The 24,706-nt window shown below is 47.5% G+C and overlaps 1 protein-coding gene across 2 annotated transcripts in view; it reads right to left on the reverse strand.

Moving 5' to 3' along the window:
• Positions 1-894: 894 nt before the first annotated feature.
• The window catches only part of KIF5A (kinesin family member 5A), a 29,610-nt gene continuing 5,798 nt past the window's right edge, over positions 895-24,706 (reverse strand). Inside the window, exons 2-30 of one of the 2 annotated variants that reach the window (XM_027595259.2) lie at positions 18,710-18,797; positions 18,526-18,599; positions 18,013-18,117; positions 17,722-17,770; positions 17,053-17,108; positions 16,721-16,808; positions 16,316-16,440; positions 15,716-15,820; positions 15,438-15,586; positions 15,185-15,333; positions 14,685-14,860; positions 13,470-13,538; positions 12,869-13,075; positions 12,415-12,561; positions 11,670-11,858; positions 11,185-11,302; positions 10,759-10,823; positions 10,525-10,634; positions 10,029-10,130; positions 9,419-9,479; positions 9,110-9,181; positions 8,849-8,953; positions 8,304-8,324; positions 6,042-6,258; positions 5,630-5,783; positions 5,239-5,321; positions 4,802-4,829; positions 4,222-4,336; positions 895-3,151 (exon numbers count right to left, since the gene is read on the reverse strand). In XM_027595259.2, the coding sequence (XP_027451060.1) occupies positions 4,258-4,336; positions 4,802-4,829; positions 5,239-5,321; positions 5,630-5,783; positions 6,042-6,258; positions 8,304-8,324; positions 8,849-8,953; positions 9,110-9,181; positions 9,419-9,479; positions 10,029-10,130; positions 10,525-10,634; positions 10,759-10,823; positions 11,185-11,302; positions 11,670-11,858; positions 12,415-12,561; positions 12,869-13,075; positions 13,470-13,538; positions 14,685-14,860; positions 15,185-15,333; positions 15,438-15,586; positions 15,716-15,820; positions 16,316-16,440; positions 16,721-16,808; positions 17,053-17,108; positions 17,722-17,770; positions 18,013-18,117; positions 18,526-18,599; positions 18,710-18,797 (2,991 nt within the window). In that variant the 3' untranslated portion in view covers positions 895-3,151; positions 4,222-4,257. The remainder of the gene's footprint in view (positions 3,152-4,221; positions 4,337-4,801; positions 4,830-5,238; positions 5,322-5,629; positions 5,784-6,041; positions 6,259-8,303; positions 8,325-8,848; positions 8,954-9,109; positions 9,182-9,418; positions 9,480-10,028; positions 10,131-10,524; positions 10,635-10,758; positions 10,824-11,184; positions 11,303-11,669; positions 11,859-12,414; positions 12,562-12,868; positions 13,076-13,469; positions 13,539-14,684; positions 14,861-15,184; positions 15,334-15,437; positions 15,587-15,715; positions 15,821-16,315; positions 16,441-16,720; positions 16,809-17,052; positions 17,109-17,721; positions 17,771-18,012; positions 18,118-18,525; positions 18,600-18,709; positions 18,798-24,706) is intronic. The other variant, XM_027595261.2, reaches the window with a different exon arrangement.

Consider the following 24,706-nt stretch of genomic DNA (forward strand, 5'->3'; position numbering starts at 1 on the left):
ACCAAAGGGCCAGTTACCTTCCTAGGCTTTCAGTTGCCCCAGTGTTTCAGTCATGCATTTTTCTCCATTCATCTCAGAAGCTCCAAGGTATGAGCAGAGAGGACACATAGGGGTACGCTCTAAAATGGGGATAGTGGGTGCCTGGCTGGCTCAGTTGGTAGAGCATGTGCCTCTTGATCTCCAGGTCATGAGTTCATGCCCCACATTGGGCATACAGCTTGCTTACTTACAAAATAAAATAAAATAGGGGTCAGAAGGGTGAATGTGGTAGATGATCTTGGGACAAGAGAACTGAGCTGTTGGCAAAGGAGGAATGGAGTCCCACTGGAGAGGGACAGAATTAACACTGGGACTGAGGTGATGGTCTGGGGGAAAAAAATGAAGAGAATGGGATACTATCTTTTGTTAAAAACTACAAACAACCTAGATTGATGTCCTCCAGTAGTGGAATGGTTGAAAAATTACATGATAAGTTAATGAAAAATTGTATCTATATTTTAATGAGGTACTTTTTTTTTTTAAAGATTCATTTATTTTTAGAGAGAGAGTGAGAGAGTATGCAAGCGGGGGACAGGGGCGCAGAGGGAGAGATTCTCTCAAGCAGACTCCATGCTGAGTGCAGCCCAACACAGGCTCAGTCCCACAACCCTGAGATCATGACCTGAGCCAAAATCAAGAATCGGATGCTTAATCAACTGGCACCCCTATTTTATGAGGTAAGTCTATGTATAATGACACGAAAAGGTCTCCAGGATATATTGTCAAGTGGGGAAAACAAACAAACGTGTGTAAATATATAGAAAAACATCTGGAAGGATATATACCACGCTGTCAAATGCCATTACATGCAAGTAAGGGAGTGGGACCGGGAAGGGATAAAGATTTACAACACCGCGGAGTCATCATTGAATTTATTTTATTTTCAAGGTATCTATGTACATCAAGTAAATACACACTGGGGTTTGTGCGGCTTGGTTTGTCTTCCACACTGGCATGCAACATTTTGGCAGATGTGAGTGGGCAGACCAGGTGCCCCTTGTGGTGACCCTGGCTCTCTGGAAAGGGATGCTGGGGTGGGGGGGATGTAGAGTGAAGCTTCTGGTGAAGGCCTTGCGTGCGTGTTCTTATTTATGTAAGTGAATTAGATTCCCCTTACATCTCTCTCCTCATCTGCCCAACACCTTCACGTTTTCTTATGCGTTTTAAAAGAATTATTTGGTGGCAAGATTACATAAAGCCCACTGGCTTCTCAGCTGCCCTGTTGGCAAATATTAGCTCAAGTCCACAGGTGCACAGGCATCTTCCTTCTTCTCCCATTGGGCCTTTCCCTCTCTGCTCTGAGTTAGGGGCTTGGGGCAGGGGAGCCAAGCTGAACCCCTTTCCCTCAGAGCAGTGGCTTGCAAACTACTCTACAGAACCCTCAGGTTCTGAACTCTTAGGACCATTCAAGAGCTCCTCCACTAACGAAGCATTTTCCACCAAATCAAGAAAATGTAAACTGCCCAGGTTTGCGTCACTTTGGGTTATTTTTTATATCAGGATTCTATATAAGATTTATTTTTAAAAATGTTTGAATATCGCTGCCTTGGATTTACTCTACACCCTTCTGGTAGATTTTTCCCTGCATTTTTCCATAATTGCTAAGAGGGGCCCAACAGGTGAAGGAAGAAGGAACTTTTTCCCTTGAAGGAGTCCCAGGCCAATACGGCCTGCATTTATAAGCTGGCACTCACCCCAAGCTTTCTTTCTTGCCTTAGAAGCTAGGTGATGGTTGCCCTGCTGCTGGGGGATCCTGTTCTTCCATCCTACATAAGACTGGGTGTCTGGACACCAGACTTTCTTGATTTGGACTTTGTTGATTTTGACCTCCACTCTCCACCCCTGTAGTTACCTAGAAAACCACCTTAGCACCATGTGGAAGGAAAGGATGTCTGAAACCAAAATAACAGTCCTATCAATTACATGGGGCAGTGTTGGGGGGAGAGAACTCCCCCCTCACCCCCCCCCCCCGTCTGGAAAATCTGCTCTGCCCATTTCTTCAAAGTGCACTTAAAACCAGATGGGGACATTATCAAAGGAATTCTGTCAAACAAAAAAATTTTTTATGCATCATGGGGAAAAGTCAGGCTCTAGCCGGAAAGGAAAGCATCTTGAGATAGGTATTTTGCCAATGAACTGGAAGGTCCCAAACCAAAAGGTGGACATGAGAAGAACATGCAGCCCAATATGGGACAGAGAAAAGAATCCAGCTCATTACTGTGGCAAAAAATACTTGGAATTTCCCAGCCTGTTCACCCCCAACCCCACAGAAGCAATTCGCTGACTACACGTGCCTGTAACTATCACCAGACATATGAGCAGCCATTGACAGACTGTTGGGAAGGGTCTGCCTCCTCAGGTTTTCCAAATACTTTAAAGCAACTCTAGGTTCTGTTCATGAGTTCTGGGGCAGAGAATATCAAAAGGAGTTTTGAGGAGAAAGGGAAATGGTCCCTTGAACAATCCATGTCCTCGGTCATCGGGGCAGGGGGTCAGGGGACAGGAAGAGGAAGGCAAAAGGTACAAAAAGGGAGGGTGGTTCAGTTGAGGGGTATATGAAGAAAATTCTACGTGTCAGGTAGCAGTCCTTCCAGGTTACCCTCCCCTGTGCTGTCGGTGAAAAAGGAGGGGGAGAGTCTGTTTCTGTGTCTTCTTCTGACGCTAAGACATTCTTCCACTTAAGGCTTTGTGTGTGTGCGTGCGTGTGTCCGCGCGTGCGTGTGTGCACGTGCGTGTGTGTGTGTGAAGGGTCATGGCCCTCTAGCTCCCATTTTTCCTTTTATCATCTCCATGACTAATACCACTCAGTGTGAGAGACGCGTGTTTGAAAGAAGAAACACTCACCCTCCTCCCTATTGCCCCAAATGAGGAGAGTGAGTATACTATGCTTAGAAATTGCTAAATACATCATTAGATACTTAGAGAGTAAGACAGAGAGGAGAGAGACATAGCAGCAGCTTTTGATATACAGATACAGAGTACAAAGAGGTACAGAGTAAGAGAAGACATCAAACAGTACAGTTGAACAACTAGGGTTGGGAGGGAGGTGTTAGTATCAGAGACCACAGGTTTGCAGCATGCTGAGAGGAGAGGCCTCAGGCCCTCTTAGAAACTGGGGAAGAAAGAGAAAGAGGTTGTGAGGAACCACCTTGCAGCCCAGCCACTCAACAGGAACAGGGTGGCATTTGTACAAACTTCGACTTACAGTCTTGTTCCTTTAATGCCACCAACTGGACCCCACTCCCCCAGGGCCTGCTCCTCTCCCCCAGGCCTTCCTCTTTCTTCCCCATCCCTCCTCCCTTGCTCCTCACGCCCTTCTGCCTCTGTGTGCCTGGCCTACTACCCTGGAAAGCCCCCAGAGAGGGCTTGGCATGGACGCAGCCCAGTGAGCGACTGGCCCTATTCCTCTCATTTCTAGTTCTCCAGAGATCCAAAGGGGACAGTAAGACAGGCTCCTAATGTCTAGTTCTGGGCCCTAAAGCCAGTGAGAAGCCTGGTGACACACAAGCACCGGGAAGGTGCCTGAGCTGCTGGAAGAGAGGACCTGGGGACAGAGGTGGAACGAGGGGGCTACGAGGGGGAACACAGCTATTTACTACCTCCACGGAGCAAGGTGGCAGGGGAGTGCTGACGCTGCAGTGTGGAGACAACAAGTCAGACCTCCTGGGGCATTTCCTAAAGCTTACTGGTGACCTACGCAGATAGGAGATGTATGGGACACAGGTACAGGAATGAAGCCAACACCTCCTTTACTGGAGGTATCTTGGTTCAGAAAATACCTATCCATCCAAAATTCTTTTAGGGTGGAGGCAGACAGGGGGTTGAGATGATCTCTCAAGGTCTCCTAATATCCACTACATTCCGGGGGCGGGGTGTGGCTCTAGACGGACATCACCCCTGCTCACTCTTTTTGACATGTGGCAGTGACCCCTAGTGGCCGAAAAGCAGTACTGTGGTTACTGCTTTGGCCAAAAGGAAAGCATCAGCGGGGGAGGAGGGGAGGTCAGTGTCTGGAGCCTGGGGGCCAGGAGGGGCCTATCCCCCAGGCAGGGAAAGCAGGAGCTGAGGGACGACTATATAGTAAAAGTTTTGAGATGATGAAAAAAAGCAGGAGAAACAAAGAGGCTGAGGGCCAGACAGGAGGCAACCGGAGGCTGGTCAGAGGAAGCAGCCTGAAGCTACCTGAAAGTGCAGGTATGCGGCAGTCCATGAGGGAGATTAGCTGGCTGCCGTCTCTTGGTGGAGAGGGAAAAGCTTGGTCTGGTCCTCAGCCTCATAGCCGCAAGGCAGGTCACTCCTAGAAGAACAGACCCAGCATTGTCAGCTCCGAATAGAGGAAAACATCCCTGTCACTTTGCTCTCATAGCATCCCTGTGAGACAACAAAAGGTAGGGACTATTCAGGATTTACAGGAATACAAGGAAAACCAAGGCTGGAGAGATGGAGCTGACTCGCCCAAGATCACAGAGTTCCCAAAGGAAGGAGACAAAGCCAGGTCATCAGATGGCCATGGCACTCCCCCAGCCCCCACGACGGAGTGGAGAGAAGCCACAGGTGGGATTGGAGGAGAGGATGTGCTCTCTGTACCAAGAGGCAGGGGATGAGTGGCTCCTCGGGACAACCCGGTGATGACGAGAATGGTCCTCATTTCCTCCTCCTTTCCCTGCAGGCTCCAGAGAACCTCTAAGTAGGGCACGAGGGAAATTTAACCATTTCTTCTGGTCCCACCCAGAGAACTCAAGAGCAATGGGGACGGGTGTACCTGTTGTCATTGATATCTGTGGCATTTCCTGAAGACATCATCATTGAGAATACAGGATTAGGAGAAGAAAAAAGGAGACGGGGTGTTAGAAGCCATCTCCCCAAACCCTCTCTCATCCTGACCCCTTAGAGAAAAAGGTAAGACTTTGGAGTATAGCTGCCACCTGGGTCTGTGGCTCTGTATTTTCAACTCCCCCAAGCTGCCTGATCATTTTGTTGGAGAAAGTTCTCCCTGACCCCTTCTGAAGGAAAGGAGAAAGGGGAAGACAGGGGAGGGTGGGGACAGGCACCGCAATAGGAGGAATCTACTTCTAAGACTCCAAGACCCTGAAGGGATGGGCAGCGTTCAAGCTGTAGGCACAGGGTCACTTACTTTTCTTCTACTTTTCAACTTGCCCTGGGGATCCCAAAGGCTGGTCACCCATCTTTTTCACTCACCATTGTCCATGTTGGCCTTCTGGTAGGAAGCCAGGGGCCCGCCGGAAGATGTGGCCCCGCTGCTGGTACAGGAGTTTGCAAAGCTGGGTGGAGCAGAGGAGAGAGATGATGCCTCTGGCACCCACCCTCCGATATCTGAGGACCCGTAATCCCCGTGGGGATGGAGCCGTACACCCCTCCTGTCCCCAGAGAACAGAGGACAACAAACAGCACCACAGGCTGAGAGGGCAATGCCCACCTTCTAACCGTAGGTGTGAAGTTGAGAAGGGGTTTGAGATGAAGCTACTTAGGAAAGGAATTAAGTGTCAGCCAGCAGCTGACCCAACCTATGCCTTACAGAGAGCACAGAGCCTTGGGTTGGGACTCCAGCCCACGCCCGGGGCCCACTCACTACATGTCTGAGGTGGAGCTGGGCGCAGCCTGCAGGTACAAGTTCTGGTAGTTCTGGAAGAGGCTGTTGGTGTAACTGATGCACTCAGGGCTCCGGGTGCCATAGGGGTTGGTGGGTGAAGATGCTGGGTAGTGGCCGGGCCGGACGGGTTTGGCTGTGGTAAAGTAAGGAAAATGACCATGAGGAGGCCGTTTCCCTGCAGTTGCCCCGGTCCTGGAAGTCATGGAGCTGGAGCTGAACCGAGCTGCTCATGACATCACTCACTTTTATACATTTTGGGGGGATGGTAGTGGGGTGATGCTGGGGTGGAGGTAGGAGAGAAAGCAATCATCTAGTTGCCTGACCCTTAGGAACGTGCTGATCTCCCCCCGCGGTAATTCCACCTGGGCTGCTGCCACCTACAGCCACTCACCAATCTGAGCAGAATGGCCCCGCTTGCCGGAGCTCTTGTACCGGACGGCCTCCTTGATGCGGTCCACCTCCTGCTGGTACCGGCGCTTGTCCTTCATGGCTCCTTCCTTGGCCTCCTTCAGTGCACCCTCCAGGGCCTTAACTCTCTCAGCCGTAGCCCTAAGTCGTTTTTCCAATTTAGGAAGCTCACAACGCAGATCTGCATTGTCACGTACCAGCTGTGGGGTAAGCCCGAGGGAAGAGGCCAAGGCAAAGCCGGAGACCCAAGAGAGAGCCAGCGGTGGAGCGTGGGGGTGCGGGGCAGGGAGAGAGAATAAAGAGAAATCAAGTCAGGGAAGACGGAGACAGCACTCTTTCCTCGAAAGGCCTCGTTCCCTTGACCTAACTGCTCTTCTGGCCTGTTTTTTCCTTCTCCCGGAGCAAACAGTGGTCAGGCATGAAAAAGTCACATCATTTTCTGAGTAGCAAAACGTGCCAGCTCCACTGTAGCCCAGAACTCTTGGGACAGTGCTCCGTCCCAGTCTTTTCCTGGCCTCGATACCCACCCCCCAATACCTCACCGCTTGTGCCAGACCAACAGCCCCAGGGCAACCGTGGGGATGAGGCACCCCTCACCCAGAGATGGCTTTGTAGGCATGCACAGGGCGGGACAGCAAGAGCGCAGGGGCAGTCTGGAAGGTGGATATGGTTTTGAGGGCAGGTTAGGTGCAGTGGATAGCAGGAGCAGAAGCTGAAACATGGGAGCCCCCCTCACCCCCCACCCACACACATTCACACAGCACCCCACAGGAAGGAAAGAAAATGTTTGAAGGCTCACAAACATTTGTGCTCGTTACCTTCACATTCAAGGATTTCCTGGGTTGTCCTTCCCCCATTTAATTTAAGCTAGAGAGTGGTAGCAACCACCTTGCAGCCAGAGAAGACTTCCTGATCTTTTTATAGGATTGCGCACAATAACGGGGGGGGGGGGGGGGGGGGCCTCCGGCCTGCAGGAGCCGGCCTTGGAGGATACCAGGTAAGCTGGTACAGCAGGGAGCCCAGGGAGAAAGAGCAGGGCCTGGAAATACATAAGTGCCCCTTCCACTTTGGACAATTTAAAGATTGTAAACAATGGTTGGCTGTGACAAGAGTTCAGCTTAATTAAGACTAGGGCTGAAGGCCTGGCTATTTAATAGTCTGTGAACTGAGAAGTTTCTACATCTCTCTCATTTCCCTTTCTAGTCTTGCGTCTGCAGAGGTAGGACATTGTGAGGAGGCCTCCGTCATCTAGGTGAGTTGTTTTTGGTCTTTGGGACTTTGAGCAGAGAGAGGCAGCGGCTTCAGTGAGGAAAAAGGAAACAGTCTGTGGTTTCCCGACACATCCGACACTGGATAAGCCTGGAGGGCATGATGCCGAGTGTAATAAGCCAGCCACAAAAGGACAAATCCTGCAGGATTCCACTTATAGGAAGTACTTCAAGGAGTCAAAATCATAGAGAACAAAAGAAGAATGGTGGTTGCCAGGGTCTGGGAGGGAGGGGGATGGGAGTTACTGGGTAGTGGGTATAGAGGTGCGGTTTTACAAGATGACAGGGATGGGGAAGGACGGTGGGGGTGTTGCACATTTAATGTGCATTTAATGCATTTAATACCACTGAACTTAAAGATTGTTCTGGTGGCAAATTTTATGTGTATTTTACCACAATAAAAATATTGGGAAAAAACAAGCAATTCTGCATGCATTTGGACAGAGAAGGAAAGTGAACACAGAGAAAGGAACATAGGTCTGCAGAACTGATTACAAATGTTTCTTCCCTGGACTTTGAACTTTTCCAGAATGTTGTTACATTGTTATACTGCTGTATAATAAGCAAAGGGGGAAAGATGATAGTACAGCCCTCTGCGGGCCCAGATAAAATAAATATACCCTGCAGATTATCACTGGGCCACGGCTCTGGGATTTTTTAAAAATTATTTATGTTAAAAAAAAAAAAGATGTGCCACGTATCTGCTACATATGCTGGGCATTGCAATGAGAAATTTAAGCTCCGGTTTAGTGAGAATATGAGTCTAGATCAAATGTTCAGGTGGGTTTGAAAGCAAGGGAATAAAGTATAGATTAGGGTTTATTTCACGAGTCAGTTAGAAGAGCCAGTTGACACACTGTGGCACATCTTCAAGGCTCAGATATTTGGCGCTAGCGAGGGTGCTCCTGCTCTGTATGCACCAAACATTTCCTGTCCTGACTCCTTTGGACTGCCCCTTCTAGCTCCCCACCCCATACCTTTGAAACCCAGTCATCCACCTAGGGAGCCGCAGCAGCAAGGAGGGGGACAGAGAGGCAGCAACTTAATACACAGGAGTTTCAACCAGGCCCACCCAGGGGCTGGTTGCGCCATCTGGAGGACATCCTTTAATTACCCTGCATGCCTGCCCCAGGTCTATGCAGATGGAGTTCTCTCCGTGAGAGAAAGCCCAACTTCCCTGGCTTCTCCTTGCCTCTGACCAGTATCCCTCCTGTGTAGTTACAGCCCCGTGCCTCTGAAACCTCTACCAGTTTCAACCTCTCCCTCCAAATCCATAGGCCTGGGGGATTTCACTTTGAGCAGAGGCAGTTGGGAGCTTTGAGAAGGGAGAACAGGCATGGAACAAAGAACAGGGTAAAAGTGGAACCAAACATGGATAAAGAAGGGATTCATAGGAAAAGTAAAGGGAAAAGTAAGGAAAACATGCAAAAGCAGATTTCCTAAACCCAAGGGACCTCGGAGGATTTGGGTCTCCTAGGCACCTAGCCTCGAGAGTTCTCTTCACCCCTTCCCCTACTCTTACCTGTTTGTGAACCTTTGTAAGCTGTTCCAGGTTGTTCTCAAGAAAGGAAATCTTCTGCTTTTGGGAGTGAATCCCCCCACTGTCCTCGGGCTCCATTTCTGCACTCTGATGAAAGACGGGGGGAAAGATGTGGCTGTCCCAGGCCAAAAAGGTCTCACCCACACCAGGTCAAGCCATCTCCACTGGAGGCCACAGGGGTTGGAGAAACCTGTGGGCAGGGGACAGTACAGGGGCTGGGAAGATTCCAAGGATGGCACTCACTTTCTTGACTCGAGTCGTGACGTCTTGAACGAACAGCTTGCGAAGGTTGTGGAGGGTCTGGAGTTCCCGGGCCTGGAAAGAATGATGACACATTGTGGGTAGCCAAATACCAGGTCAATATTTTCACTCCAAAATTATAGGAAGCGTCAGTCTATCTGGGCAGGTGAATCACTCATCCTTTAGGAAAAGATGTGTCCTGATTATGCCACAGACTGACACTGTATAAGGAATGGGGTTATGGAGAAGTCAGGGAAAGAAATGAAGCCCCCACCTCACCCTGTTAACTTGGCACAGAGGGAAACCACTCACAACTGTCTCCTCCAGACCCTTGAGGTCCTGCTTGGACTGTTCATGTCGCTCGTACAGAAATCTGGGGCGAGAAGGAAACACAAGAGTCCCTCAGGACTGTCCTTCCTCCCTCTCTCCTCCCTCTCCATTCCTTTGATCTAGACTTTATTATTACTTATTATACAAGTTTCTCATGTTTGCTATGTAGAAATTAGAAAAGAAAACTAAAGTAAGATGAGTTTCATAAAAAGCCCATAATTCTACTACTGACAGATCAAACCAACATAACATTCTGGTGTCAGTCTTTCCAGACTCTTACTTCTATGCAGGTATATCCCACAAAAATTGTATGGGATCATACCATTCATATTGTTTTGTAGCCTGCTTTTCACCCTTAACAGAACATCACAGGCATCTTTCCAGGCCAGGGCAGCTAATATTCAATAGAGGTCATTTCTGAACGTCTCTCTCTCTCTCTCTCTCTCTCCTTTTTTTTTTTTTTTTTTTGGTCCTTCCCACCCCATCCTATGACTCGTCTGAGGCATTTGCTTCCTGTGGCCACCCTTTCCCCACCTGCATCGTGCCCTGCCTCTGCAGGTGTGCATGAGTAGTGGTCTGGGCCATCACTCACGTCAGCTCCTGGAGTTTGCTGCTCTTCTCATGTTCTTCGTTCTTCAGCTTCTCGTAGTCAGCCTGAAGCTTCTCTAGCTCTAATTGCAGCTTCTGATTCAGGCTGCAGAGGGCAAGGAGGTGTTGGAGAGAACAAAAAGGTTATTAATGAGTGGGAAAGGGAAGACCAGCCCTGCAAAAGTTTTCCTTCTGGTACAAGTGGGTCTGGTCAGGACTGATGGATGCATCTACTTTCGAATTATCGGAGGCAGATGCAGGCCATGGTTTCCACGACAGAGTGAGAAGCCATGGGCTACCCAATCACAAGAGCTCAAGGAGAAGAACTAGTCCTCACTCCCGTGCCTCCTGGAGCTGGGCTACAAAGCTGTGGCATGGTCAGGGGGAGTGGCCCGTGGAAGTGAACAAACCAGACCCTGGGCCAAGAGGGAGCCGTGGAGGCCGGAGCCACCCAGGGGGACTCTTACTTGGAGGCCGGAGCCACCCAGGGGGACTCTTACTCTTTGAGCTCATCGATGGTCTTCTGCTTCTCATTGATCTCATCCCGGAGCCGGGCCAGCTGCCGGTGATGGGCCTCCCTGTGACTCTCCATCTGTACCTCCAGGGCCTTCTGTGAACAGCCCCACCCCACGCTCAAAGCCAGACTCCCAGGCACCAGCTGGGAGAGGGCCAGCGCGGCCGTGCTGGGCCCTGGCTATGCCCCGGCTGTGCCCCCCTGCCCCTTCCCCACTTGCCTTTACATCATCTGCATCCTGTGTGTCTGGCTCCTTGTCCTTCAGGGCCACTTCATGCACAGTTTCTGAGGGAAAGAGGGAAAGGAGCACGGCTTACATCACACCTACCTCCTCCAGAAAGAACTTCACTTTGCGACCAGAGTTGTAGGTAGGGCAGGGGACATGGACCTTCAGGGATATGGGCCCTCAGGGATATTCTTCTGGGTTAGGACAGTGCGATTTGATACGACAGGGAAAGAGATCCACGGAGGGTTTCATGGCTTGTGTACAATAAGCTACAGGCCAAAGCTTCCACAATCTCAGTCTAATGCATGGGAGGAGCATGCTGTTAGGAGGTCTATTTGATGTTTGTGGCTTTTCCTCCCTGCCCGCCTCCAGGATCTCAGATCCCAGGTCATGTGGTTTAGAGGTTGAAGAAGGCCTCACCCTGGGCCTGCAGCTTGGCCAGCTCGTCGCTCAGGGAGTCATAGGACTCTTCCAGGTGCCGCTTCTTTAGTTCCACACTCTGCATATATTCTGTAAGCGAGCGGATCTTGGCCTCATGCTAATGGGGGAAGGGTTAGTGAGCGGAAGAAGAGGGATGGAGTCAAGGACACAGCTGGGTGACACTGACCTCTGCAGCTTTCCTCCCAGGTCCTCCCCGTCTGCTGCACCGGCCTGAAGACACAGGGCCAGGGGCCCTTTCTTTGGAGACCCTTCCTTTAGACCCCATCAGCTCAGAGGGTGGTATCCCCTCTGAACCTTCCCTTCCCTGGCCTGGACCCTCCCCAGCTAGCCCAGGCTCTTCTGTCCTGGACTGTGGTTGACCCTAGGCCCTTGACATGACGGCAGGTGCTGGGAGTCTTATCCCATAGTCGCAGAATCGTCCTCCTTCCCACGGCATGCCAAGACTCTCAGGGCCCGGCGCTCACCTGGGAGATGAGGAGCTGGCAGGATGAGAGCTCCCGCCCAGTCACCTCCATCTTGCGATGACATTCAACCTGCAGGTTCTCTAGCTGCCGGCAGCGCTTGACCACAGACTTGACTTCCGACTTGATTTTGCTGATATAGAGTCGGGCCACTGTGAACTCCTCCTCGATGGCTCCGCTGATCTCCACCGGCTGCAGGGTGGGAGAGGGCAGGAAGAGGTGCTTCTCAGCTGCAGGGAAGCTTTTTCCCATTCCCGTGCATTCTGCCCATCCCCGCACACACCCGCACACACACAGACTCGGGTGGCACACGTATCTTCCAAACAACTTTTAGCTGCTATCACCTGGCATTTCATACTAAATCCTTCTCCCTGCACTTAAAGATCCAATTCTGACAGTCACCCTCTTCCATCTTATAAAGCAATGTGATTTGGAGTCACATTGATCTGCTTGATCAGCCCGATGGTCACTGTTACGGATTTGCGTATCTCATTCCCAGCTCTGTGCCTCACTTCTCATGCCAGCTATATGCACATCTCTATGGCCTTTTATTCAGCACCCTCTAGAAGGTGTATTTACAGCTGAGGCTATGCAAATTCTACTTGTTTTCCCGGGTCTAGTTTAAAGGCATGTTTCCTGGCTCTTTGGCCCACCTTCCTCAGTATCCCTGAGGGCCTGGGTGGTGCCCCCCTGCCTCTCCCACCAGTGCCCAGAGCAAGAATGACCTGCTGCCCCCAGCCCCACTCACCAGCTTAATCTCCCCGTTGCCCACGATGACACTGAACTCACTCAGGTCCTTCATCAGCCCATTCAGCACCTCTGCAATTCGCTTCCGCTGGTGTCCACTGACCTCTTGTAGCCGCTGCAACTCAGACTCCAGAGCCAGCATGGTGGCCTGGGGACAGCCCCTCATGTCATCCGCTGCCATCTGCCCACCACCCTCCCTAGCCCGGGCAGAGCCTCTGCCTTGTATATGACCCCGAGGGCTGCTACAGAGAGAACAAAGGCCCTGCCCAAGGGTCTGGGAGAGACAGGGGTCAGGAGGGCGAAGGGTGGTGACAGGGCGGGAGAGGGTCCCCTAGCACACAGCACAGCAGGGCAAAGGTACGAGTGTGATGTGGCTCCTGGGGCACAGAGGTCCCTTGGGACGTGGCGGATGTTCTGGAGGCCAGGGGGTTCCTGGACCCCGGTCAGACACTCACCACCTTCTGAGACAGCTCATCCACCAGAAGCTGGTTTTGCTGGCTCTTCTCCTCCACTTCCTGGGACTTCTGGTCATAGTTCACAGCCAGCTCCTCCAAGGCCTGCAGCACCTCCTTTACCTCCTCCTTAGCAGCATCGTTCTCTGACTGCAGGTGGCTCAGCTCCCGCTGGACCTTCTCGTTGTCTCCTCGAGTGGATACCAGCAGCTTGGAGGAAGAGGCAAGGCACGTGAGGGGGTCTGCTGCCAGCGACCGCCTCTATGTCCCCCTGGTCTGGGGAAGCCGAGAACACTGCCCCAGATGGGGCCTCTCTGGCACCCTAAGCCTGGAGGGCAGAGCTCCAGGAGAGGGACAAGGGTCAAAGCAAGAATCAAGAGGAAGTGGGCTGTAGGTTTCACGGAAGGAAGAAGCACCCAGACTCCAAATCTGTGTTTTACACAAAGCCCCAGTTAAGTCCCCAGACTTCAATAGTTTTGGGCGGGGGGGTGACCAAGCCCGACACAGAAGACTAAGCCCTTCTTCTATCTGGTTGTAAAAGGTCTTTTATGCCTTTTAGGGAACACATCGCTCTCCTCTCATGTCTTGCCCTCCTTCCCATTACCTCTTCCTGGTCCAGCATCTGCTGCTTAAGCTTCTCTATGAGCTGGCTCTGCTGGTTGATCTCATCGTCCTGTTGGAGGCAAGGGGGAAAGATGGAGTGAAGGGAAGCTCCATCGAGTCTGGACTTATGGAGGTGGGGCAGAGGTAGGATCCTGACAAAAATCCAGACAGTTCAGGCTTTGAGTTAGAAACCCCATATCCTAAAAAGAAGTTTTTCCCTCAGTCTCTTGCCTCACTCCTGCCCTCACTTTCAAATTCCTTTCTCCCTGGAAGGTGGTATAACCTTGACAATACACAGCAAAAGCCTTTAGGTTAAAGTGCATGTCCTCTAACCTAGAAATCCCACTTTAGTGCTCCATTCTAATCAAATCTTTCAAAAGCAAAGTCTTGGGCCTCAGAGGCAAAGATAGTGCTTTCAGAATTACTTACAAGAGCAAGAACAAGCTACTAAAAGCAAAGAAGACTAGAAGCCTTAGAAGACTAGAAATAAACAAATGGTTCAATACATTTTGATAAATGGACTGTTAGGCAGCCATTTAAAAAATACTTTTGTAAAGAATTGTTAACAAAGTAGGAAACTGCTCCTTATACAATGTAGAATGAAGAAATCAGATGCAAAGTTACATATACAGTGTATCTCAATTGCATGTTCTATGTATGGAGAAAAGCAGAATGTTCATAGTATTATTTATGAATGGTGCGATGATGGATGACTTACATCTTCTTCAATATGTTTTTATTTCTCTTCTAAATTTCTTTTTTTTTAAAGATTTTATTTATTTATTTATTTGAGAGAGAGAAAGAGAGAGAGAGGATGAGAGGGGGGAGGGTCAGAGGGAGAAGCAGACTCCACCCTGAGCAGGGAGCCCGATGTGGGACTCGATCCCGGGACTCCAGGATCATGACCTGAGCCAAAGGCAGTCGCCTAACCAACTGAGCCACCCAGGCGCCCCTCTTCTAAATTTCTTAATAGTACAATTTTTTATTAAGTTTAATTTTAATTCCAGTATAGTTAACATACAGTGTTTTATTAGCTTCAGGTGTATGATATTGTGATTCAACAATTCTAAACATTACTCAGGGCTCTCTTCCACAGGTTCAAAAATGAGCATTTGTCCCTTTTTTAAAATAAAAAGAAGAAGGCAGGACAAGCGAATTCCTTAATCCCTCCCTTCTCATCCCACCAACCTCCCCTCTGTGCCCCGGGTGTCCTCACCTTGTCATCGAGCTGCTTATAGAGGCGGCGGATCTCCTCCTCGTATTTCTGCCGCTCCTCAGGCGCGATGCGCACCACAATGGATGAGTTGTCGTTCACAGGGGTCTCCTCACAGAGCTCAGCTCCCAGGGCTGCCTCATCCCCAGCCAGGCGCTCCGTCTCAGGCACATTCTCTCCTGGCCAAGAGGCAGAATAAGGTGAGGGATGGGAGAAGAGAAAGCTGCATCCAGAAGTCCTTCCTCCCTCACTCCTCAACGCCAAGACCTCCAGGCAGGTCTCCATCTCTGTTGCCAAGTGCACATTCAACATTTTCTGGGGGATGGGATAAGGGCGGTCAGCCCCCTCTCCACTTCCCTCACACCACTCGACTGCACCCCTCCAGAAACACAGCCCTCCTGGGAGGTTGGCCTGCCCTGAAGCCCTGCCCCCGACAGGGCGCCACTGGTCCCCTCAGCCTCCTCCTCCCGCCACCTCTCACGCCCAGTGGAACCCTCTCTAACCATTGCGCCACCGGCTGAGCTCAGCCTCTAGCTTGGCGATCGTCTCCTTCTGAGCCTTTGTCTTCTCCTTCTCCTTTTCATATTTCTTCTTCCACTGCTCAGCAGTCAACTCCAGATTCACTGAGGCAGTGTTCTTAATGGTCTTTGCCCTGGGTGAGGAGAACAGGGAGATGAGACCTCCATGAAGGCTTGCGTGACACGGAGGGGAGAGAGCAACAGGGGCTGGCCCAGGAGTAGGGACCCTGCCACTGACCGCTGCCCGAACATCAGGGTGGACTTGGTCTCTGCATCGTTGTAGCTGGACGGTGAGCAGCAGATGAACATAGTTGTCCGGCAGTTTCCTCCCAGAGAGTCCTGGAGAATCCGTGTCATTTTGCTGTCACGATATGGAACGTAGCTTTTCTGGGGGAGGAGGGAGACCATGAATCAGAAAAATACTCAACAAGGGAATCAGGAAGGAGACTGGTGCTGACTAGGGGTCGCGCACCCCATGCATTGGGTATGATGGGACAGGGCCTAAGGGACACTCACTGTGCCCTCAGCCAGTGCAGAGATCACGTTCCCAAGGGCTGACAGTGACTTGTTGATATTCTTTGCCTCATCCAGCACGGCTCCCTCTGCTCCGGTCTTGCTGACCTACCAGAGCATTAAGGGATGAGTGTGTCATGAGAGCTGCAGGGGGAGAGAGGGCTCTTGTGGCCTCTTCTCTACTCAGGGGGAGTCAGTCCAAGGAGGGGAGGAGACAGGGGAAGAGAACAGACAAGGCCCTTCCTCTGTTACCCTAAGCCCTCTTGCCAAAAGCCACCCCCTCCCGCCCCCATATGATACCATCCCATTTATATGAAATGTCCAGAAAAGGCAAATCCACAGAGACAAAAAGTAGATTAGTGGTTGCCAGGGGCTAGGGGAGGGGGAAATAGGGAGTGACTGCTAACAGGTGATGAAAATGTTCTAGAATTAGTAGTGATGGGTGCACAACCTTCCAAGTATCCTAAAACCCATGGAACTGTATATTTCAAAATGGTGAACTTTGTGGTATGTGAATTATATCTCAATCAAAGAGTTATTTTGATTTTAAAAAGTACCCCCCCAGACCTCCTTCCCTACCCACCCCACCCCCAGGTGCCCAACCTTCTCGCTCCCTGCCAGGTCCACTAGATACAGCTTCCCACTGAGCTTCTGCTCGGTCTCCATGTTCTCCTGCTTGATGTTGATGAGGAAGATGCTGTGGCTTCGAGAACTGTGCTCATTCATGTCTGCAGGACAGAGGGAAGGGCGGTCCCTGTACTAACACCTACAGAGCTGAGGCCCTCAGCCCCCAGCCTCCACTGACCACTGGCCGACCCAGGGAGAAAGGGAACCTGCCAGGACTAGCCCCGCCACTGCGTCTCCCAGGCACCTGGGTCGCACACCCAAGAGGAGCCTCTTCTTCTGGAGGACATAGTCTGCCCTTGCTCACTTCCAGTCCCTCAGTCCCAGAGCACACGGACAAGCAGCAAGCTCCCAGACTCAAGAGCCCCTTAGGTCCCCACTCACTGGTGACAGCCACATGACGATTTGATTTCCCCTCATCAATCACATCTAAAATCTCCTCTGGGCTGGACACAAAGCGTTCGGTACAACCCTGCAGGGGGCGAATGGACAGTCACCCATAAACGTCAATCTGCAGATTATATTACCTGCACGCTGACCAGACAACCTTTCAAAACTGTCTTTTCCAAGCCCTCAGACTCTCCCCAGCCCCTTGGCACATCTCACTCCTCCAAGACATCTGCCCTCCAATTTCCGGGTCTCTGGTCTTCCCTCCTGCCACACCTCAAATCTCAATGCAGTGACCCCCACCCAGGTGCCCCTGTCCCCACTCTCACCTTGACAAATGGCACCCGATTCTTGTCTTCATGCACAGACAGATTCGTCTTGGTCACTGAATCAAGACAATGCAGGTAAGCAAGGCTAGTACCCCCACCCCCAACTCGCACCCTGTAGCCCACTGAGACAGTAGTCTCTTCTATGTGAATAAAGGAGAGGGGCGCCTGGGTGGCCTAGTCAGTTGAGTGCGCCTCAGGTCATGATCTTACAGTCATGAAATTGAGCCCCGTGTCGGGCTTGGCACTCAGTGCAGAGTCTGCTTGTGCCTCACCCCCTGCTCCTCCCACCCACCCCACCGCACCACCACCACTCATGCGCTCTCTCTAAGTAAGTAAATATATAAATTGAAAAAAAAATTTTTTTAAATGAAAAAAGAGAAAGACTTCCCCATGAAGCTTAAACTTCCAGCACACACTGAAAGCCAGTTTCTCCTCCTCCAGGATTGTAGCCTCAATGTTCCAACTGGCCTCAGGCTGTTACTGTATAGGCCTGGATGTCGAAGCTCCCTCTTCTGACCCTTTTTGCTTTTGGAAATTTTGGTGAATGGGGGCAAGGGACACGGGTGTGAGAGTGTGTGTCCTCTTCATCTCTTGCCAAAAGCAATGTGAGCTTTCTTTTCCTTGCCCTCCTCACACCCCCACTGCCCAATGGGGTTAAACATCACTCACCGTCCAGAAGGTCGCGAATTTTGTCCAGGTAAATCTCAAAGTAAGAAACCTGGTCAGGGAGAAAGTGAAGAGGGCCTATCTTAAACCTGACCCAGGGATCTCAAGTGAATGTGCCCTGCTCAAATGGTAGTAGCAGGAGAGAAAGAGCAGAAGAGAGTATCTTGACAGAGAAGAACGGTGGTAACCAGAGCAGGAAAATAAGTTGGGGTGCCCAGGTCCTTAGCAGGCTCATTCTAGCTGTTCCCCTCCCAAGCCCCATCTGAGGATGCCCAGCTGTCATGCCATGATCACCTTGATGTGGAACTCAAGGTTCTCATCCATGGAGTAGATGTGGTTGAAGATGTCTCTGGCAATTCGAGGAATGATTCCCATCAGCTGGGGGTCATGCAGCTTTCCCTGGGGAGTAAAGGTATTCCAGAATGAGGCTGGGACTCAGAAAGAATGAGACAACTCAAGAGGTATGCAGGTGAACACAAAGGTCACAGTGGATAAAAAGACCATCTTGAGGTTGGAGGCAGTCACTGCCATGTCTACCTCTTACTGGAAAGATGAGAGAATTGAGTGGCCTTTTGGAATATTAGTGCAGCTGCTTTTCCAGATCAAAAGAAGAAAACTGGAGTAGTGGAAAGGATAGAAAACTGTAACAGGCTGGAGGGATTTCACTAAAGTTCCACTATACTCCTGCCCCTCGGTTCATCCTCCAGACCAAGCCAGCTTGATTCTTAGATCTTGCCCCACTGAGATTCCGTGGCCTCTCATTTACACTCCCAGCTCCTCACCCCTCATGGAAGTCCGAACCCTCACCTCCATGGTATGTGTTTTCCCTGAGGATGTCTGTCCATAAGCAAAAATGGTGCCATTGTAGCCAGCAAGGACATCTGGAAGACACAGCAGAGAAAGAGCACTGGTGGAAAGAAGTGGGGTAAGGAATGGGGAACCTGAAAACATACACTCTAAAAATACATCTTACAAAGATAATACAGATTACCTTTGACAATCTGCATGGCACACGCATGATAAACTTGCTCCTGAGTCGTGTTTGGGGGGAACACACGGTCAAAGACATATGGCTTCCCCTAGAATGGGAATAAAACAGGGCAGACATTGGCAGTCAGGATGTGAGGGAGAAGAAATACCGCAGCCCCCTTCCATTAGCCTGAGAAGGCATCTGGTTTTTCAGCCATCTGTATCCGCGGATGATCCGGGGGGATGAGGAGGGCTAGAGAAGGAGGAACAAAAGTTAGTACTGACACCAGGAGCTGATCCCATGCACTAGAGAGTGCCATTGGGAAGTGTCACAGCGTGAGACTGTGTGAGGGGATCTCAGGCTTGGCGTGATGATTTAGCATTCCACCACTCCAGCCCCCTCCCTGGGAAACCAAACGGGAAAAGACAGTAGGGCCACAGGCCATGGAGAATACAAAACAATACATTAACATTAAAAATCTAGGGACGCCTGGGTGCCTCAGTCAGTGAAGCGTCTGCCTTCGGTTCAGGTCATGATCCCAGGGTCCTGGGATGGAGCCCACATCAGGCTCCTTGCTAAGTGGGGAGCCTGCTTCTCCCTCTCCCTGCCATTCCCCCTGCTTGTGCTCTTGCTCTCTCTCTCTGACAAATAAATAAATAAAATCTTTAAACACATTAAAAATCTACCTCTAGGTTTAAAAATATCTTCCTCAATAGATCCATATGTCCTGATATGGAAGGATCTTGCACTAAGCAAAAGATGCCAAGTTAGGGACATATGTTTAGTATGTTCCCTATTACATAAATGAAATATACATATACCAAGCTGCTGAGCTGTTGTACAAACATCAACACAAGCTCTCTCTGTGAAAGAAATACATGAAATCAGAAACATGGGTTTCCTTTTAAGGAATCAACTTTAAGTAAAGAGAAACTGAAACAAATCACTGACCTACAAGTATTTTGTTTCGTTTAGGTTATATGTTACAAATCGTGTGAGCTGATAAGATGTTAAAGATACAAAATATTTACAACCTGGGGAGCCAAACAAAGAATATATTCACTATCTATTCATACTAAAGGGAAGATCTCTGGTAAGATTAAATGAGACTATGCTTGTTCTCCATCACAAGTGACAAATTTCTCAGTCGTGTTTTCCTGCCATTCAGTATAAAGAGCCTATGACTTAGGGGCACCTGGGTGGCTCAGTTGGTTTAGCGACTGCCTTCGGCTCAGGTCATGATCCTGGAGTCCCACATCGGGCTCCCTGCTCGGCAGGGAGTCTGCTTCTCCCTCTGACCCTCCCCCCTCTCATGCTCTCTCCCTAATAAATAAATAAAACCTTTTTTTAAAAAAAAGAGCCTATGACTTAGTTGTCACATTGTTTTACTGCAGAGCCCATCTTTATCCATCTGAAATGTAAAGCTCTAAGTCTATGTTCACCAGAGTTTGGGAGACATGTTTTAACTAATTAAGGAAAATCATAAAACTTTTATTGGCCAGAACTGGAGACAGTGGCTGTAGGAATATTCACAATATTCCATCTATATATAGAATTGATTATGATACCTCCATATTCTACTCCCATTAAAATGAGTGAGGTTGGTTTACATATATTGACATGTTCAAGCCCAATTGAGTGAAAAAATAAAAACAGTGTGTGTAATGTGATTATATTTTTTTTTTAAAGATTTTTTTTATTTATTCATGAGAGACAGAGAGAGAGAGAGAAGCAGAGGGAGAAGCAGGCTCCCAAGGAGCAGGGAGCCCGATGCGGGACTCGATCCCAGGACCCCGGGATCATGACCTGAGCCGAAGGCAGACGCTTAACCATCTGAGCCACCCAGGCGCCCTGTGATTATATTTTTTTAAAAGCATATGGACAGAACAGCTTTAGAAAAAAGACATAGAAGACTACATGCAGACCTACTAATGGTGGTTATCACCAGAGAGCAGAGTAACAGGCTTGCAACATCTTTTGTGTGTGATATTTAAATGTTTTACAGTAACAACATACTGCTTTTAAATTAAAAATGTAAAATATTATAGGTGATGTTATAGAAAAATATGTAATCACAAGACAAGGTATACACAAAATACTGTTAATCAAAAAATAGTATGCAAAAAATAAATACATAAAATAGTATGCGGTGTAAAAAACAAAAAAGTATGTAAAGGATGATTCCATTTCTGTAAAAAAAAAATGTATTTGTATAGATGTACGTCTTGCTTAGAAAAACATGGTAAGGGGTACCTGGGTGGCTCAGTCGGTTAAGCGTCTGACTTCAGCTCACGTCATTATCTCAGGGTCCTCAAGCCCCATGTGTTGGGTTTTGCACTCAGCAGGGAAACTGCTTGTCCCCTCTCCCTCTGCCCCTCCCTCTGCTTATGCTCTCTCTGTCTCTCTTTCAAATAAATAAATAAAATCTTTAACAAAAAAACATGTTAATAGTGGTTATCCTTGGACAGTGGAATTTTAGGAGTTTCTCTTCTCTTTTTTTTAGATTGAAAACTTTTCTAAAATTAAGGGCACCTGGCTGGTTTAGTTGGAAGAGCATGCAACTCTTGATCTCGGGGTCGTGAGTTTAAGCCCTACATTGGGTGTAGAGATTACTTAAATAAGTAAATAAACATAAAAAAAAGAAACTTCTCTAAAATTAAAATGCATATTTTTTAAAAAAGAAAATTTTAAGTTTTTCAAAGATATTAACATTCTTACTATATAAAGAACTCTCTTAAATTAGTAACAAAAAAGATAAACCTCAAGAGAAAAAAATGGACAAATCTAGGTACTAACAATGGAAAAATACAAATTCAAACTAAAACAGTAATGTCGTTACTCACTTATCGAATTGAAAGACACAAACTTAATTGGAATACCCAGTGTAGATAAGGGTTCAAGGAGGTATAATTTCCTTGAAATAAGCACCTTCATCCTTTTCTAGTAGGACAGTAAGTCCATACAACTTTTATGGGGGCAATTCAGAAATACATAATCAGAAGTCGTGAATTGCACATATCCAATGACTCAGATGTTCTACTTCTAAGAATTTATACCACGAAAATATTTTTGGCAAATATTTAGTTACAAGAATGTTTATTATCACACTGTCTTATAATAACAAGAAATTGAAAACAACTGAAAAGAATAATATTTAGGGGACTGGTTAACATAAGGAATTGATTAAATAATGGCGTGTGTATATTTTTATTCTTTGTTGCTATTTAAAATGATGTCATAATAGAGGCGCCTGGTGGCTCAGTCGGTTATATGTCTGACTCTTGATTTCAGCTCAGGTCTCAATCTCAGGGTCGTGAGATCAAGCCCTGCATTGGGCTCCAAGTAGGCGTGGAGCCTACTTAAAATAAAATAAATAATAAAATAAAATAAAATGATGTCATAATAGAACATCAATAAATCTCAAAAGTGTGTTAGTAAAAGAACTCAAACACAAGGGAGCACATACTGTATTATTCCCTTTGTATGAAATTCAAGAAAGGACAAAACTTAGCTAGTGATAGAAGTCACAATACTGGATGCCTGGGAGCAATACTAACAGGCAGGGGCAAGAAGGAGCTTTCAGGGGTGATAGAAATACTCTAGATTCCTATCTGGGTAGTGGTTACATGGGTGTCAAAATATGTTATAAAATTCATCAAACCGTTTGCATAAGATTTGTGCACTCAGTGTATGTAAAGTATACCTCAATAAGTGCTCTCATAAAATATAACATCATAAAATGATGTTATAATGGCTCTTCAAAATGGCTGGTTGATGCACAACCTCATTATTAATAAGAGAAATGCATATTAAAACCATGAAATACCATTTTAATCTATCACAGTGGCCAAAATAAAATATTTTGACAATGCATTGCATTGGAGAAGGCATATACAGACCAGGGGCAACTCTATATGAGAGGCAGTTTGGAACCAGTTAGTAAATTTTTTTTAAGCGCATATACTTTAAGACCTCAACTTCTAAAAATGTATCCTATAGACATATGCAGTATTTATATATATACAAGGTTATTCAATTGTTTGTAATAGCAACTTATTAGGATAACCCTAAAAGTCCATTAATAGGGACCTGGTTAAATAAATTATGGCGGGGTGCCTGGGTGGCTCAGTCATTAAGCATCTGCCTTCGGCTCAGGTCATGATCCCAGGGTCCTGGGATCGAGCCCCGCATCGAGCTCCCCAGTCCATCGGAAGCCTGCTTCTCCCCCTCCCACTCTCCCTGCTTGTGTTCCCTCTCTCACTGTGTCTCTCTCTGTCAAATAAACAAAATCTTAAAAAATAAATAAATAAATAAATAAATAAATAAATAAATAAATAAATTATGGCATAACCCTACAACAAACTATACAGTTGTTAAATAGAATGAGATATGGGGCACCTGGGTGGCTCAGTCATTAAGCATCTGCCTTCAGCTCAGGTCATGATCCCAGGGTCCTGGGATCGAGCCCCAATTGGGCTCCCTGCTCAGCAGGAAGCCTGCTTCTCCCTCTCCCACTCCCCCTGCTTGTGTTCCCTCTCTCAGTGTGCCTCTCTCTGTCAAATAAATAAATAAATAATCTTAAAAAAAATAGAATGAGATATATCTTTATGTTAAGGAAGAATCTCCTACACTCATTGTTAAGTTAAAAAAAAAAAGCTGGGGCACCTGGGTGGCTCAGTCAGTTGAGCGTCTGCCTTCAGCCCAGGTCCTGATCCCAGGGTCTTGCCCCACATTGGGCTCCCTGCTCAGTGGGGAGTCTGCTTCTCCTTCTGACCCTCCCCCCTCTCATGTTCTGTCTCTCTCTCTCTCACTCTCAAATAAATAAAATCTTTAAAAAAAAAAAGCAAGGTACAGAATAGTATGTATACTATGCTACCATTATTCTTAAAAAAAAAAAAAAAAGTATATGCCAGGCACCTGGCTGGCTCAGTAGGTAGAACTTGCGATTCTTGATCTCGGGATTGTGAGTTCAAGCCCACGTTGGGTATAGAGATTGCTTAAAATAAATAAAAAATTTTTTTTAAAGTATATGCACATATATATGTAATTGCTTATAAACGTATAGTATACTTTTAGAAAGACCCATAAGAAACTGGTAAAAAGGTTGCCTTCTGAAAGGGGAACTGGTGGCTAGAAAAGAGAGGTAGGAAAGAGGCTTACTTTTCATTGAATACATTTTTATATCATTTGAATTTTGTCACATGTGCATGTTAAGATTTATGTAAAAATTAAACATTTTTAAAAATACATAAAATTATGTAAAATATTTAGTAACGGTAAAATAGTCATGGCATTATGTTAGTGAAAGAGCTGAGTTACAAAACAATATATAGTTTATGATACACTTTTATTAAAATTAATATATGTGTATATGCAGCAAAAACTCACTGGAAACAAATACATTAAATTGTTAACAGTGTTTTTCTTGGGTGCTGGGATTTTGAGTGATTTTTAGTTTCTTGTATATGCTTCTCTTTGTTTTTATTTTGTCAACAATTAAAACATATTAGTGTTGTAATCAGACTATATTTAATATTATTTTTTAAAAATCTACTTTGATTTTTTTTAAAGGTTTGAGTGAGTTTATGGGGTATTCATAGGGTTTTTGTGAATTTTTCATCCTTTTTATCTGAACAGTTCATCATTACACTTCATTATAAAGAATAATATCCTGGGGCGCCTGGGTGGCTCAGTCATTGAGCATCTGCCTTTGGCTCGGGTCATGATCCCAGGGTCCTGGGATCGAGCCCCGCATTGGGCTCCCTGCTCCGTGGGAGGCCTGCTTCTCCCTCTCCCACTCCCCCTGCTTGTGTTCCCTCTCTCGCTGTCTCTCTCTCTCTGTCAAATAAATAAATAAATAAAATCTTTTTTTAAAAAAAGAATAATATCCTTATTACATAGAATAAAATCATACAGTGTTAGAAGAAAACAGCTTTAAAGTAGCATTAATGCCTGTCCTCCTCAGTGGTAATATCTTTCTTTTTTAATTTAATTTAATTCATTTATCTTTTGTTGAAA

Source organism: Zalophus californianus, chromosome 9, assembly GCF_009762305.2.
Source record: "Zalophus californianus isolate mZalCal1 chromosome 9, mZalCal1.pri.v2, whole genome shotgun sequence".
In the NCBI taxonomy this organism is placed as follows: Eukaryota; Metazoa; Chordata; class Mammalia; order Carnivora; family Otariidae; genus Zalophus; species Zalophus californianus.